The sequence below is a fragment of the Ambystoma mexicanum genome, chromosome 9 (genome assembly GCF_040938575.1).
Source record: "Ambystoma mexicanum isolate Mex_15411 chromosome 9, UKY_AmexF1_1, whole genome shotgun sequence".
NCBI classification, from domain to species: Eukaryota; Metazoa; Chordata; class Amphibia; order Caudata; family Ambystomatidae; genus Ambystoma; species Ambystoma mexicanum.
In genome coordinates, this window is record NC_090931.1 from 651,170,905 (window position 1) to 651,188,201 (window position 17,297).

A 17,297-nucleotide genomic window follows, 5' to 3' on the forward strand; every position below is an offset into this window, starting at 1 on the left:
CATGACTTGCCATTCATCACACCCGAAGTGCAGGCCGTCCTGGATTTACATTGGCTGCAAAACCCACATGGGAAGGGAATAGTTTCTTACCTGTAACTCCATTTCTCCAGCATTGGTATCTTTCATGGATTCACATGCTTAGAATATTCCCCGTCGACAGACTGGGAACCCTCGGTAAGCTTTTAAAGCCGTTTCCCATAGGAAAACGTTCGACACTTTTGTGTCCTATCTACGTCGTTTTGAGCCGCACACGCACGCCCCACTAGGATGTAGTGGTATAAATGCCCCGCCCCCGTGGCTCCCTTCAGATTTCGACCCCTCCAAAGTAGAACGGGGTGAAACAAGAACTACAAGACGATTGCATGTAGGGGAGGCCGGCGGGCGCATGTGAATCCATGAAAGATACCAATGATGGAGAAATTGAGTTACAGGTAAGAAACTATTCCCTTCTCCAGCATTGGATCTTTCATGGATTCACATGCTTAGAATAGAATGCACAGCAGTGAACCTGAAACAAGGGAGGAGGTGTGAATGCAATCTGGCACCCACCCCATCCTGCAAAAGGCGAATCACGATCACACAAGATTCGAAATTAAAACGTGCCACAGTACTGCACCAAGTAATATTCATATAAGCCATAAAAGCATACTAAAACACACGCGTTTAATATATATATATATATATATATATATATATATATATATATATATATATATATATATATATATATATATATATATATATATATATATATATATATATATAAATGCATATCCAAACCAGCATAGACCCTTCTTGAAGAAAAGGGCTTACCTTACTGAAAAAGATGTCGCAAGACTGCTCGTCCCATTTGTATCTAGTCCGCATGCGGTCGTTCAAGGCAGTAGTGGCGGGTGAATGTATGAGGCACTGACCATGCTGCCGCCCTGCAAATGTCTGTCAGTGGAATCCCCGCCCACAACGCCGTCAACGACGAAGTCGCCCTGGTTGAGTGAGCTCTCGGACGTCCTTTTAGCGGTTTCCACACTTTTAAATGACAGAAGGCAATCGTCAATGAGACCCCTCGGGCCAGTCCTTGTTTTGAGATTGCCTTCCGCTTTGCCGAAGGCCCATATGCAACGAAGAGTTGCTGCGTAGATCGAAGTTGTTGAGTTCGATGAAGGTAAAATTTTAGAGCTCTCTTGACATCCAAGGTATGTAAGACCTTTTCCGCAGCTGATGAGAGGGTCGTGAAGAAGGTGGGCAGGACAATGGATGAGTGTTTATGATAAGTCGTAGGAACTTTCGGGATGAAACGAGGACTTGTTGACAAAATCACCTTGTCTTTGAAAAATCTGAGATACGGAGGGTCTATGACCAATGCTTGCAACTCTGAGATCCGTCTAGCCGATGTTATAGCTATTAGAAAAGCCACCTTCCATGATAAAAACTTCATCGACGATGTGGCCATTGGCTCAAACGGTGGTTTCATTAACCCTGCCAGTACCTTGTTCAGGCTCCACGTCGGTGGAAAACGCTTAACTGGAGGGAACGTCCGGAACAAACCTCTCATGAAGTGCTTCACTAACCTGTTGCTTAACAAGGGCGTTGACTTCCTCCCTCTTGTGAACCTAGAGATGGCCGCCAGGTGAACCTTTAGTGATGAAAAGGACAATCCACTCTTCGCCAAATGTAGTAGATACGGAAGAAGCTGTTCCGGAGTAACCCTCAGAGGTTCCACTCCTGCCTGTCCTTGACACCACGTACAAAATCTTCTCCACTTACACCTGTAGGACTTGTTGGTGGAAGGGGCCCGCGCAGGCTATAAGATCTTCCGACAGTCCAAGGGAATTTTCAAGGCACCAAATTCTGAAAAGTCAGGAGCCAAGCTGTGAGGTTGAGACTGCTCGGATTGTGATGCAACACTGTTCCTTCGTCCCGGGACAAGAGGTTGGGTACCTTCGGGAACGTTATCAGATAATCCGCTGACAGGTGAAGCAGGTCGGAAAACCATGGCTGCCTCGGCCAACACGGCGCCACCAGGATGACTCGGCACCTGTACCTGCGTATCCACTGCAGAGTTCTCCGTATCAGAGGAAACGGAGGGAAGGCGTAGAGGAACTTGCCCGTCCACGGGAAGGAAAACGCTTCTCCCACCGAATCTTCCTGTGGCCACCTGCTGGCGTACATCTCGCACTTCTTGTTTGTTTTCGTGGCGAAGAGATCCAGCGGAGGCCGCCCCCATTTCTCGAAGACCTTCGACAATTGATCGGTGTCTATTTCCCACTCGTGAATCTGGTCCATATTTCTGCTGAGCGAGTCCGCCTGCTCGTTCCTTACTCCTGGAAATTGATGAGCTACGATGGCTATATCGTGTTTTAGAGCCCAGTGCCACACCTTCTGAGCCTCGATGGAGAGAGTTCTGGATCTTGTGCTGCCTTGCTTCCTTAAGTAAAACATCGCCATGGTGTTGTCCGTCAAAACTCTCACTGTAGACCCCCTGATATGAGGCAGGAACGCCCTCAGGGCCCAGCGCACCGTTCTCAATTCCAGAACGTTGATGTGCAGGAGGGATTCCTTCTGAGACCAACGGCCTTGTGTCTGCAGAGTGCCCATGTGCGCTCCCCAGCCAGTTAGGGACGCGTCCGTCACTCCGGTGAACCGGAACTCCGGCTCCTGTAGGGGTACTCCTTTGGATATATTCTGAACTCTCTTCCACCACCGAAGAGGTAACAGGAGCTCGTCATCGACGGTCAGCCTGTCTGACCAGAGGCCCTGAGCCTGCATCCAACGATCCGCTAAAAACTGTTGCACTGGCCTCATGAACAGGCGGCAGTTGGGCACCAGAGGAATGCAGGACGCCATAGCCCCCAGGATTGATGTATATTTTCTCACCGACAGTCTGGAATTGATTTTCAACTGACTTGCCAATCGACTGAGCCTGGTGATGCTGTCGAGGGATGGTCTGACTAACCCTTACTTGGTCTCGAACTGTGCACCCAGAAACACCAAGCTTCTTGACGGCGTTAACGAGGATTTTTCGAAGTTCATCGCAAACCCCAACCGTTGCAAGAGGCTCATGGTGTCCTGTAGACTCCTGTGCGTCGACATAGGGGAGGACCCCCTCACCAACCAGTCATTGAGATACGGGTATACATGGTGGCCTTGCCTTCTCAGCCAGGCTGCCACCGGAGCCAAGCATTTCATGAACGTTCTGGGGGAAGATTTCAGTCCAAAGGGAAGAAATGTGAACTGGTAGTGAGTCTGCCCTACCACAAACCTTAGGTACTTCTTGTGTCGCCGACACATCGGTATGTGGAAGTACGCATCCTGCAGGTCCAGAGACGCCAGAAAATCCCCTTTTTGAACTGACCGGATCACCTCCTGGAGCGTGAGCATCTTGAACTATGTTTTTCACCGATTTGTTTAGCTCGCGCAGGTCTAGGATGGAACACCACTTTCCATTTGGCTTTTTCACCACAAAGTATCGGGAATAAACCCCTTGACCCCTTTGTGACGACGGGACTAGTTCTATAGCCCCTTTTTGTAGCATAAGTGCTACTTCCTGCAGCAACACGCTCAGATGGGATTGAGCTACACCCACCGGTGGAATGTGCGGAGGGTTGTTTTTGAATTGCAGGGAATGTCCGTATTTTACTGTGTCCAACACCCATTGATCTGTTATTAGCTCCCATTCGTTGATGTAACATGATACTCTGCCCCCCAGAACATTCCGAAGCCAGTCATTGCTGGTCCTTGTTCTGCTTATCCCTCGTCGACGAGGAGTAACCTGCTCTTTTTCTTGGGGGCCTGGTAGTCCCGGCGACGTTTAGCCGCTTGCGAAGCTCGCCTGTATCCCTGAGAGGAATATGCTGGTCTACCGAAGGGTCTGTCCCTCGATGTCGAGAATCTGGAATTCCCTGATGCTCCCCTGAAGGGACGAAAAGACCGGAAACCCCGATCACTCTGGAGGGCCCCCAAGGAACACGCCGTGTCCGAGTCCTCCTTCATGCCCTTTGCCGAAGAGGAGGTCTCCTTCAAAAGCCATATCCAGTACCTTGTACTGCACCTTCGGTCGAAAGTTGGTGCATTTTAGTCATGCTTGCCGTCGGAGAACCACACCGTTGTTCACCTGCTTAAACCCCGACTCCGCAAGGTCTACTGCAATGTTTATGGCATGATTTGAAGCCACTTCACCTTCCCTGACCAGCAACATAGCTGCTTTGCGATGTTCATCCGGAAGGTGTTCCAGTATAGGAGCCAGCCGATGCCACATCTCCCTGTCGTATCTAGCAACTATGGCTAGAGAATTGGCCGCCTTCACTGTTGTAGCACTTACCGATAGGACTTTTTTGCCGAAAGCATCTTGTCGTCTGGCATCACTTTCCAGGGGGGTTGTACACTTATGTTGAGCCCTTGCCTTTCTCGCCGCTGCTGATACCAGACAGTCAGGAGTTGGGTGTGAGGAAAGGCACTTAAGAGTAGAGTCCGGGGCTTTGAATTTTTTCTCTAGACGACCCTTTATCACTGGCTCTGAGAAAGGGTGACGCATGGTTTGAAGTCCTTCCTTCCACACATGATCCAGGATGGGCACTGAAAACACCGACCTTCTCCTTTTCCCCATGTGGTCGAAAAGAAAAGTCCTTTTTCTTCTTCTTGGGCCAGCCCGAATTCCGTACAAGCCCTGGCCATCATGTTGTGAAATGACCCGATATCGTCTGGGGGAGACGGCTGAGCCGGGCTCCTTGGGGCTTCCAATTCTGCATCGGACTCCCAGGTTGGATCCCTGGAGGGGGAAAGGGAGACCACTGACGAGGCTCTGCTGCCTGATTCCGAATCCAACAGTTACTCTTCCTCGCGGCGTGGTGCCGATAGGTTTGCTTCCGGCGGCACTGCCGCGGGGGTTGAAGGTGGTGGGCGGCGAGATGGGCCCGGGTCGTCGACGACCGACCTGGCCGGAGTTGTTCGAGGTAGTCTGTCATCCAGTGTCTTCAGCAACGTTTGCAACGTGGACAAGACCTCCAATGACAAAAATGATCACGGATTGAGCAGGGGGGCAGAACCCGGAATGCTCCCGGAGAAAGGTGTGGTAAGTTGTAACCCCAGATCTGCAGGGGCAGCTATCCTCTCACCCTCGTCTACCGAGGACACCGACAAGGCCTCTTGCTGTAGAAGTGCCTCTGGCAAAATTGGGTCGAAGACCTCTGGACGCCAGGCCTCTCGCGGGATTTCCGTCGACGAAGCGATAGCCGGCCCCGTCATCGACGTCGCCTGCGGTCCAGGAACGGTTGATGTCAACTGCGGCAGAGAAGTAGTTGACGACTGCCCTACCGTCGACGACGGTGGTGGTCGTGCAGGCTTATGCGTTGTTCCCACCTTTTCTGAACTCGACCTGCGTTTCTCAGCCTCTCGACTCGAGGCCGATCTATGACGATCGCCCGAAGAGGATTTAGATTTTTCTTTGTCTTTCCTCGCTGAAGATGAGGACGAAGAGGCCTTCTTCGAAGAAGAGTCCCTGCTGGAATGGCCTACCGACGATTCCTTATCCACCGGTCGCAATTTCTTTACCGGGGGTTCTGACGACGATGAGCAGCGCGGGGCCCCTGAAGATTTTGACACTGAGGCCGCGCTGCGTGTGGAGCCCATCTCCGAAGGCGGGTATGCCCCCGCTCCCTCGTTCAACCATGCTACAAGTCTGCGACTCCGATCTTTAACAGTCTTCTGGGAGAAGCCCTTACATATGTCGCACTTGTCAGCCGAGTGATGAGGGTGCAGACAGTATATGCAGTCCATATATCCATCCCCCTCATACACCTTCTTTAGTCCGCGCGTAGCACACGGGCGGAAAATTGCTTTTCCCCGACATCAGGAGAAAAACTGCAACAGCACAACCTAACCAAGTAGAAATTACACGAGGTGCTCCCACTTTGGAGACGGTTGAAATCTGAAGGGAGCCGCGGAGGCGGGGCATTTATACCACTACGTCCTAGTGGGGCGTGCGTGCGTGTCCCAAAACAACGTAGATAGGACACAAAAGTGTTGAACGTTTTCCTATGGGAAACGGCTTTATAAGCTTACCGAGGGTTCCCAGTCTGTCGACGGGGAATATTCTAAGCATGTGAATCCATGAAAGATCCAATGCTGGAGAAATGTCCTTGATCAGGCTTGGAACTCCAAAGAGCCGAAATACCCGGCCAACTTTTGGTTATAGTAACTCTGTCTGCTCATAATGTTCAGTTTGTTTATTGCCTCCATTATACTGTTCATCACATCAGGAGCAGCAATATGGGGCTATTTGCCAGCACGCTCATTGGTAGCCCCCCCTTTTTAGGATGACTATTAAGATGAGTAAGAGATTTTCTCTTGCTGAGATTTAGGTCTGCTTCTATAGTTCTGGCTGGTAGCCATCCAGAACTTGATATGCCCCTGGCCGATTGGTGAATACTAGCCTATTTTTATTTACTTTCCAGGAATTATCTGTCAGCCTCTTGCAGTCTTCATACTGCTAATGTGGGCTCGTTTACCTTTAAATTTGGTTATTGATTTAGAACTTGCCAGTCCCATTTCTATGACTATTTTTTTCTTTTTCGTAGTCATGTGAGCAGACGTTCTACCACGCTCGATATACACATGGCATGGGAATTGCTGGTCACGTTTGCATGACCATGCCATTCGATTCCAAAGTCACACGAGTAGAAGCTTTCCCACGCTCCCTGGAATCTCAGTTAGGAAATTGACACATGGTTTGTTAGTCCTGTTTCTATAACTTGTCATTCTTCTCCCAAGTCACATGAGCAGAAGATTCACTATGCTTGGTATACAGGGTACGAGAATCGCTGGATGCGTCTCTATGATCATACCTTTGGTTTCCCAAGCTACGCGAGCGTAAGCCTCTCTATGCTTGAGATATGTATATCGGCTAAAGAGGTGTCACATAGGGCTAATACAAATGTGATGGGAACCTTACGGTTCCATATATTTATTTTTTTACTCTTTATCCCTCATTTTCCTAAATTAGATTCTTTAGGATCAAGGTAATTTGAGGATTATTTCACCTTTCCTCTTTCTTATTAGGGCTCGATTGTGGACGATGTATCATGGCACTCCAACATAATGGAAGACCAACCTTTCATCTTTAAATCATTTTGGGATTCGATTCACAGGGGTACCCACACGAGAAAAGATTTCCTTTCAACATAATGGAAGGCCGGCTTTTCATCTTTAAATCGCTTTGGGATCCGATTTATATGGAAAATATGTTTCATTAATATACTTATGGAGGTAGGTCAAATTTGACATTGATCATTTGTACAGTTCAGTTGCTCGTGGACAAGTTTAGCCACTGTAGTGCAACTAGGGACAGTTGTTAATCACAGTTCCTGTTTTATGTCTCCACAGATACAGTTCTCTATTATCTGTCTGCTGCTGTGGCGGGTGTATGTAGTATTTGCTCTTCACTTCCCACTGGATAGAACAAGGTCATTACATTTTGGATCTGTTATTCATTTTTTGATTTAGGCTTATATAAATTATTTTTAGAACTCTATTTGGTGGTATGGGGCTGCTATGCTCGGTCAGTTTTTAAATGTTTGTTTACACTATTTCTTGCAAAACAGGCGGATTCCAATAAGATTCAAGATGAAGGCTACTTGATTATTTACACTTAAGCAAGCCTAGATATGAGTCTAACTTTACATATACATATGTTTGTGTACATTAAATGTTGAACTTTGGCTTGTTGCTGTCCTGATGAAGACTAATATCAGCTCCCCCCTTTTCTGGTCTGGGCGGAACTAGATATAAAAATGCGTCGAAACTACTAATTAGATATCTGGAGTTAAGCAGTATACAAGCACATAAAAGATACCTGTAGTTGACAATTAGTACTGTTTTCTCTGTGAGCATTTGCTCCGTCTTATCACTTGGCGATATCCTGCATTTCTTTCATTAATATTTGCACAACTGATATATTTTTTAATTTCCCAGTGGATATAAATGTAGTCACTAGCTCCAAGGAATACGGATGTAACATGAGTCCATAGCTAGTTACTATCAAGGTAATCCAGCACATATTCCTGTAGGGCTAAGTCTACAGGCTATATGTATCCTCATATGGACTACACATTGTTGCTTTAGGCAGGATTAAATTGAGATATTTTTTGGATATGTCACAGTTTTGTATACATTTTATGACTTACAATTCGTCTATTTTTTTTATAATTGTGTTCATATTAATCAAATATGATTATAAACATTTTACTGACCAAGATTATCCCCTTTTTCCACACATTTGAATCTATTTCATTAGTTGAAAATATTGTTTTTTGCTCATGTGACCACTTCCTTTGGTTCTTTGATCTTACATGTTCCCCAGGTCCACGATGAAGGGGATGAAAGGGACACGCATCCTTTTGCTGGAATCACTATCAAAGACATATTTCAAATGTAACATGGGAGAACCTTGAAGAGAGAAGATGCTGCTTCCCCAGGACTATGTCCTTCAGCCATGCCTATATAATGAAGCAGGGTGGATGTTGGGGGTGGGCTAGAGGGGCAGAGTACATTATTTCCATTCGAAGTACTGGACACTACAAGAAACCCTAATAATACATTGTTTTGAGGGTAAGATATGCACTGGGTTGATCAAAGAACATATGTTGTATGCTGGAAGGATTGGCTCAGCCTTTCATTATACAGAGGTGGATGAAATAAAATAAACCTATGTGCAGCAATACGAATCATAACATAAGCTATTCCTACTTACTGGGCCTCTTCTTTTGTGATTTTCCTTCCAGTGAGCAGAATTTCAGCAACTTGTGACACAGCAGGATCGAAGTTCATGCTGGCAGCTGCAACCACAAGGTCATCCCTGTAGGAGATTATGAGAGCTGACAGTATATAGGAACAATTGTGTTCTTTTGTTAGGTTCTCCTCCATCCTTTTCAGCGCTAGGGACAGGCCTCCCACCGAGCCCAATGTAGCCAGGAATGTTTTATCGGGGAAAACAGTTCTGCTGTCAGGTTGCTATAATTGGTGGGTTTAGGGAGGTGACCATGTCTGATGTCCCATGTTCAGGGGGTTGAACCAACAGCTTTTTTTGCTTTACTTACTTGATATAAAAGGCCAGAAACGACAGTTCCTCTGGTTTCCCCTTCACCAAGATGTCTGTGTATCCATCTCCATAACCTGAAATAAAGGGGTTGAGTCATGTTAGATTTAGTGTGGAAAATGGGTTATGGGGCAGAGGACATGGGGAGGATAGGCCATATGGCTTAGTAGGCAAGTACAGAGTATGTCTCTGGGATTTGCACCCCCTGTACAGGGCATGTCTGTGGGTTGTACCGTGAGGCTCGATTAAGCCTCAGCTGTGGTCCCTAAAACATTTTTGGTGGTTTTTAGAAGATCCTAATACTGGTATGCTATGCCTATACTATTTCTGTGATGAAGCTTGTTGTGAAGACTACATAGCTACTTCTGCAGTTCACTAATGTACATATATCTCTCGCCCTAAGAAGGTAACTACTCACGTCAATCCCTTGCACTAGGATTAGTGGTAGCACTTCTACAAAAAAACAGATATCATATTTGGTACAACTACCTCAAGTTAAAAGCCTGCCTGCAACACTGTGGTTTGCTTTTTCATTCACAGAAAATACCCTTTCAAAGAATGCAGTGCGTTTTTGACCTGAAGGCATGATAGCAAAGTAATTCACCTACAAACCTCAGAGCCCCAATTAGACATGCAGCACCCACAAAATACTCTGAACTTCTAATCAGACGGATCGCATCCTCCACAAATCTGAAAGGTCCCATTCGCAGATGGTCACCCCCTCAACACATCTCTATTATCGACCTAACCACCCCCAGAAAACCCAAGAGTTACTAATCATGGGATTGCCTTTTTCACAAACCTCACGGGTACTTAACACAGCTCAATCACCCCCAATAAAAAACCTCGGAGCTACTGGTCACGACATCTTCTACAACAAAAGTCAGACATACTGGTCATACAATTATTTATACCCACCACATAAACAAACCCCAGAACTCTGTACCATAGACACCACACTTCATAGGTCTCTGTCAAGATCAGGTCACCCACCCCACACGCTCCCATATGCGACCTCCCAATCAGACTTATCAACAAACTTTGAAGTTGCCAAATATAAGCACCCTATACAAATCAAGAGCTTGCAATCATAGACTACTTACCCCTCACATCCATCAGAGCTATGAACCAAACACTGATCACTCTACTCACCTCAGAGACCTCAATAATAAACAGATTGCTTTTCACATCACAACCATGAACTCCCAATGATCGAAAGATCATTACACTCACCTCGGATCTCCTGCTAATAAAGGGATTAGCTTGCAACCAAACCAAAAGCTTCAGATCATAGGGAGATACCATATTTCCAAAACTTCAGAGTTGATCATATTCGATCACCTCTTTTCACAAACCATAGAGCTCCTGAACATAGACTGATCATTCCCCTACTCCATAAATATCAGAGCTACCCACCGCCAGAAACCACCCACAAGAGTTCCCAAGAAAAGATGTATTAATTTATGTATTAAGCTGTTTCATGTAGCACCACAATTATCACCTTGCAGCTACTTATTAGCACTTATTTACAGACCCATGTAGCATCAAACATGAGCAATCAGAGGAGCTGGGGGAAAGGAGAGCTGAATGGTAGCTGCCTGTGGACGGGGTTAAAAACACAAGAAGAGCTGGTTGTAAAGCAGAATTGTATAATACAGCAATGAGTTTTAGGAGAGGAAGTAGTAGGCATAGAGTTAGCATTGAAAAGGCTAAAGACAATGTGGAGCGCAAACAGAATATAGAAAGTAATCAGACAAACTGCATTATCTGTGATTATGGCTGGTTTAGCTTTAAGTCAATGCGCACCATCATAGGTGGTCACCTGACAAACGTCTGAGCTTCTGATTACAGAGGGATCAACATCTGAGGACAAAACCTTCAATTTCTGACATCAGACACATGACCCCATGCCAAACTTCAGAGTTCCAAATCAAAGATAGATCACCCCTTTAGAAAAAACCCAATGACGAAAAGCTTCTCTTTCATTTTTGAGAAGTCAAAATATATATTTTACCCCCAAAGCCATGAAAGAAAGCTACCGTTATAGGTGGTAACCCTATGGAAAAGTGGCATCCTTTACCTATTTTATCTTCCTAAATTACCCATTGGCATTAACACATTGACAAAGGAAACAAAGCTCTGGGAGTAATGCAAAACCATCAGGTGCGGCCGTTACCCCCATAGCAACCCTGCTGCTATAATGAGCCATGTATATGTGGCCAAAACATGTCTGTTTCCACTTTTGAGCTGGAGTGCTTTGAATACATACCAGTAATCTTCATTAGTCCTAGTCCTATTGATCCTCAACAAAGTACTTACTTTTGAATGTACCACCTTTTTGAAAAAAATATTCCCCCCCTTATAAAACCCATCATTATTCCTCAAACCTATATCTAAAGATGGGGATGTTCTTTCTGCAAGTGAGGGAAAAGAGGGTGTAAGTACTGTGATGATGAAGTGTAGGGCAAAGTGAAATGAAGATTACCTATAAGTAATCAGAGCATCACTCCCTCAAGTCCCCCTGCCTTGTCCTTACTCGGGAAGTGTGACAGAGACCATAGATCGGCCCAGCAAACATACAAACAGATCAGGAAGTACTCCAAAACCCAGAGTGACTTTATTGCACTAGATTGCTCCCTGAAGGAGTACTGTCTTGGAGTAATGATCAGCAGCCTCTGAGAGGTGGAGTGAAGAATTATGTACAAAGATACTGGAGGCAGCCTATATACTTGCCCTACACATTTCCTACACTTGCTGTGGTTAGTTTTGCACTAGCCTGGGCCCAAGAAGCAGCCATACCCCTCGTGGATTGGGCCCATATCCCCCATGTAGGGGAACTTATTAGATAGTGTAAGAGAAAGACAGTGTTCCTCGGCCGCTGGCTGATTGAGGGAGAGGTCACATTCCTACCTTTTCCAGAGGCACCAAACAATTAACAAACAGGCTATTGCAGGTCAGCTAGGGAGCTATTGTCTTCAGGTTGGTTAGCAGGACCTGTCTGACATTCAGGTACTTAGCTAAGGAACCCCTTCAGCTCTCTGTGGAGGGCTCCAGAAAAATGGACGGGAAGATAATCACCTGACAACATGTGGAACCTGGAGACACCTTGGAAAGGAAGGAAGGGTCACAGTGCAGAGTCATCACCATGCAGGACGGGAACAGAGAGGGGCACCAAGCTCATCAATCCTTCAAACGGAGGTAATGGCCACCAGAAATACTGTGTGCATAGTGACAGCAAGGATATGATATGGCATTTGTAACGCGCCTATACATAAGTGTTTCAAGGCGCGACGAGGCAGGGGGGTGGGGCAAACAGAGGGAAGACAAAGGGAAGGGCTCAAAGAGGGGACTTGGAGAGAGCTAACCATCAAAGGGAGGGAACTGGTAACCTGAACAATGAGCAGGAGATGCCAAAGCTCCTAAGCAGCATGCTCATCAGAGACTCGTCTTTCACTTTAACACATCAGGGTTCTCGGAAAGCAATAATTGTAGCCCACTCAGCCCTTATAGAGAGAAACGTACCAATTCCATTTGAAACCTTTGATGAACGAATTGTGTGTGATTAATGTATTTCTGCATTCCAATGAAAGCAAATTGTTCCTTCCACAACAACATACAAAAGAACACCAGCGCTGCATAGCATACGACTTGGGCGTTGGGTAGCTATGGGAACCCTGGATACAGTGGGTCACATCACCAGAGAGGCCCCAACACAAGAGACCCTCCCTTTCATGAGCCACCCTTTCTTTTGACAGTAGGTGTGCAGCTAAAACCCCCCTGATGCTCAGAAACAGGAGACATTCCTGGGGACCAGAAATGATGGGGAGGGAGCTTTTTGTACCCACATAGTGAACCATGTCCTCCTGACACAGGAGGCTGACATCAGGATGACCCTAGCAAGGCTGTCTCATCTTAAGCAGTACTTTGGGAATGAGGAGCTGCATTTTCTCCCATGGTGTGCCTTCTATCCTGTACTGATGTGTCAATAACATCAGCACTTGCAACTACATTCCCCATTATGCTCGGGGAATCTTGTTTATGCGCTGGCAGCACGTCAGTGTAAAAACCTAGTGCTCCTCAACAAGACATTCTCCTACTTTGCTGCACATTTGTTCCATTTCATGCTCCCTGGATTGTCCTTACTTATTGACCTTGTTTGTTCATGGATTGAAAGGCCTGTAGAATTTGCCACTGACTTTTTTGTGGTAGGTGGATCAGCCTGTTACCTCATTTTGTTTTTTGTCTCTTGATGTGGCTTGCTAATCTACCAGTGGCCCTTCAGTCACTGCCAGTTGAGCCGCAAAGTACTAAGGAATTACCCGATCCCTGAGTTTCTTGCCTTCCATGTTCTTACTGCTCACGCTTGTCTTCCTGGATGGTTCTGGAATTTCCTCTCTGGTCCTGCTCGAGGCTCTGTTCCTAGAAACCGTGACCTATGGTGGGACATGCCATATTGACGCAGTTCCTTTCACCTTAGCCTGCTTAAGGGTGCTTTCATTTCACTAAGAGTATGTGGGGGTATAAGGGGCCGAGGACGGGCGGTGTGTACATTTTCCATTCCCTCTTTTGTTGGTGGTACCTCACACACATTTGCCTCTTTTCTTTGACTCGGATCCCTCTGCATCTGCAAGCTGTTGGGCCTTCACTTTGAACCCTATTTGGAATTCATATTTTCCTGTGTGCTGAAAGGTTTGTACTGTGGATTTGTGTTTAATCTACCACGTGTCCTCTGGTTGTGGCCTGTGTAAGGAAGGCATGATATCAAACAGTAAGATAAAGGGTGTTCATCGAACTTCAATTGGGTTTGAAAAACACTGATCTAATCCTAAATCTAAAGATGGGAGCAAGCTACGACGATCAAATAATAATGCAGTCCTAGTCGAGTCTATCAAAATAAAAGGGCATATACTAATAAACCTATTGCCAATCCTTACTTCTAAATACAAATAGTGTGGGAAACGATATCATGCAAAAGAATTTTTTTTTTTCAAACTGTTGTTTATTAGTTCGATCAACAAACTTTTACAACTTTCATGAATCAATCATTATATATATATATATATATACAGTTAAAAGAACATGGATTATTGCTATCATCTTTCCCGTTCGTCAATCCACATTTTTTGGCATATACAATTTTATGCAGATATGTGCACAATTAAGCAATGGTTTCTTAAAATGCTCCTCTTGTAATAGATTCCAAGATCTATATTTTTACCAACTTCAATTTTCGTACAATTTGATACATTAGGCGTCATTGACTATATTTCCTTTTTATAGCTTTTCGTCACATAATTGCAGAAACAAGAAGAATTATCATTGATGTGGTAAATTGCATACAGTTTTAATGGTAATTGATATATCTACTAGGCTACCACTGGTTCTTTTTGGTAAAGGTTCTCTAGTTCTTGATTTATACTTTGTAGTAATGTACATAAGGATAGTATGAAGCTCGTTCTAGTCCCCCACATACAAGCTAACCATATCCATTCCTTACCTGCCCCAGGAAGGACACATGTTTTTTCAATTGTTAGTGTTCGTGATTTAGTAAAATATGGGCAGACTGTGACCAAATGTTTTAGAGTTTCTTTGGTTGAACTATCTTTGCAGAATCTGCATCCCAACTCCCCCACTGCTCTCCAATAAGAACTCCAACTTTCAATCCTTTCAAGTGTTAAGGATTGATTCAGTTTGAATCGTAAGTAGGTTTCCCTGGCTTTAGCACAGGGAAACTGAATTATATAGGGTTTATGAGGACGTCTTGGGGAGCAAAAGCGAGCTGCTTCTTTATATCCTTTTAGTTCTGCAATTTGAGCTAGAGTTTTACACCAGTCATTTTCCATCAAGCGTAATTTTACATGATTCGGTCTCAATTCTAAGTCTACTGGTTCAAGTGCTATTTCATCCAGTAGACTGATCATTTGTGAATAGTATGTTGTGAATGAGGATTTTTCGGATCTGATCATTAGTTTACCCAGATCTTCATACAAACAATTAGGAGGGGGATATAGCATTTTTGCGAAGTTGGACAATAACCGCCAATTTCGACGTGCGGAAAGTGTGGTAAGGCCAAGTTCTTGTCTTAATACCGGGTTTGGAGTGGATTTGGCCAGACGCAAAGCCCCCTTCCACATACCTCCTTGAAGTTGATCAAGATAGCTGTTAATGTTTACCATACAAGTATCCAAGGTAAAGAGAATAACTGATTCCACTTTTAATAGATAGAATTGTAGCAGTGGCAACAATGAAAATTTACAAAATTTAAGATACACTATTCGCATTTGTGTGGCAAGAGGAGCCGCTTTCTTTTGTAGTGACTCTTTCCACATTATCAAGGATTGAGAGTCGGATATAGTATATCCTAAATAACGGATAGCGGGGACTATTGATAATGGAAAATTTTCAATTGTCCAATTTCTAGTATATTTTTTCCTCTTAAGGTTTCTGAATATCACTATGTTGGATTTTTCAACGTTGCATTTTAAATTATGTGTGTAACAGTAAGAGGCAAATAGGTCTAGTTTGATTTGGAGGCCTTTGGGCGTGCGGTCGAAGATTACTATGTCGTCGGCAAAGGCTAGCCAGTGTATTTTTAGATGCCCCAGCCTTGCCGGATAAGATATCTGTTTGTGCCAGATATCATTAAGACCACATAGATACAGATTGAAAAGCGTTGCCGCCAGGTTACATCCTTGCTTCACCCCGACCTCGATTTTTATTGGATGCGTTGTAGAGCCATCATTATTCACTCTTACCAAATAGGTGGTTTTTGTGTGCAGTTTGGAAATTAATTGTATTAAGTACTCAGGTATTTTCATATCGGCCATTTTATTCTAAAGAAGTGCACGTATTACGCAGTCAAATGCGGAGGTGAGGTCAATTGATGCCATGTATAATGGTCCAGAGTCCCTTATTTTATGCTGAGCTATTAGATGAGCCATAATAGTTGCATTCAACGGTGTACCCATTCTTGCACGAAAGCCAATTTGGTATTTTGACAAAACTCTAAGCCGGCTGATGACTATCTGTAATTCTCCCAAGAGCAAACTGGCAAACACTTTCGCCGCAGTGTCGATTAGTGCAATCGGGCGAAAGTTACCAGGCTCTGATCTTAGTCCTTTTTTATATATTGGGACAATGATGGAGTTGGGCCAAGAGACGGGAATGATGGCAGTTTCTAGAATGTTGTCAAACAATTTCTTATAAATTTTGGCCCACAAGGCTGGATTTTGTTTAAGTACACATGGTGGTATACCGTCCGGGCCAGCTGCTTTAGAGTATTTTAAGTTTAATATTGTGGACTCAATGCTCGAGATATCCCATCGCGCAAAAGAAGGCGGGGCTAAAGACAACCATTTGTACTCGATTTTTGTGAAGGCTGTTGGGAGAGCAAATTTGTTTTCAAAAAAAGTTCTCCAGACCTGAGAAGAGATCATTGTAGACTGACCAGTGGAAACTGTCAGTGTTTCAGCTCTAAGTAAGGCCCAAGTTGCTCGTCGATCTCTGTGGCAAAGTGTGTTAAACATTTCTTGATTTAACTTATTATGGGTAAAAAGTTTATGATCTCCGCATTTATTCCGATAGGTGTTTAGAATTTTTTTTTTTTTCACTCAGAGAAGCTTCCCCCGTAAGAGGAGCTTTTCGGAGTTCACGCAGAGCTGCATTTTTTACTCTTTTAGCTTCATTTATAAATTTGGAGTATGGAGGGATAGATTCAATATGAGAGTGCAGCATACGTGACGGTAATAAATTTAATACCTCTGTTATTAATCCCGGTAGGATCTCAAAATCAAGATTTGGAAAATTTTGATGTTGGTATGATGTATAATATAAGGAAAGGCGTGCAGAGATCATATCATTTACCTTATCGCACAATTTAGTTGCCCATCGAATAGATAAACCTGGACGATCCCCTTCCAAGAATTTTTGTTGAATGTTCTTATCTAGTTCAGTTAATTCTAGCTTTAGGTTTAGTTGTATCATGCAGTGATCGCTCAACCCAGGATCATGTATTCTAATCTTGTCGGAGAGTGCTTGCAAGCCCCGAGATATTGCGAAATAATCAATGCAAGTCGCAGTGCCCCCTCTTCGCCAGGTAAAATACTGAGCACTTCTTTCAAAGGGGATAATATCCAGTTCCCATGATTCGAGAAATTCGTTCCACAATCGCCCTCGGTGCCGCGCTTGGTGGGAAAATCTACCAAATGGC

The 17,297-nt window shown here is 44.7% G+C and overlaps 1 protein-coding gene and 1 long non-coding RNA gene across 21 annotated transcripts in view; one reads left to right on the plus strand and one right to left on the minus strand.

Annotated features, from left to right (window-relative positions):
* The window catches only part of LOC138488444 (uncharacterized), a 259,534-nt gene extending 251,053 nt beyond the window's left edge, over positions 1 to 8,481 (plus strand). For both annotated transcript variants that reach the window (XR_011274669.1, XR_011274670.1), the window contains 2 exons: positions 7,054 to 7,260; positions 7,378 to 8,481. This is a non-coding gene — a long non-coding RNA (uncharacterized lncRNA). The remainder of the gene's footprint in view (positions 1 to 7,053; positions 7,261 to 7,377) is intronic.
* Positions 1 to 17,297, minus strand: part of LOC138488440 (apoptosis-inducing factor 3-like) — a 1,275,087-nt gene that overhangs the window by 91,310 nt on the left and 1,166,480 nt on the right. For all 19 annotated transcript variants that reach the window (XM_069615395.1, XM_069615389.1, XM_069615394.1 and 16 more), the window contains 2 exons: positions 9,090 to 9,165; positions 8,744 to 8,848 (listed from right to left, as the gene is read on the minus strand). In XM_069615395.1, the coding sequence (XP_069471496.1) occupies positions 8,744 to 8,848; positions 9,090 to 9,165 (181 nt within the window). The remainder of the gene's footprint in view (positions 1 to 8,743; positions 8,849 to 9,089; positions 9,166 to 17,297) is intronic.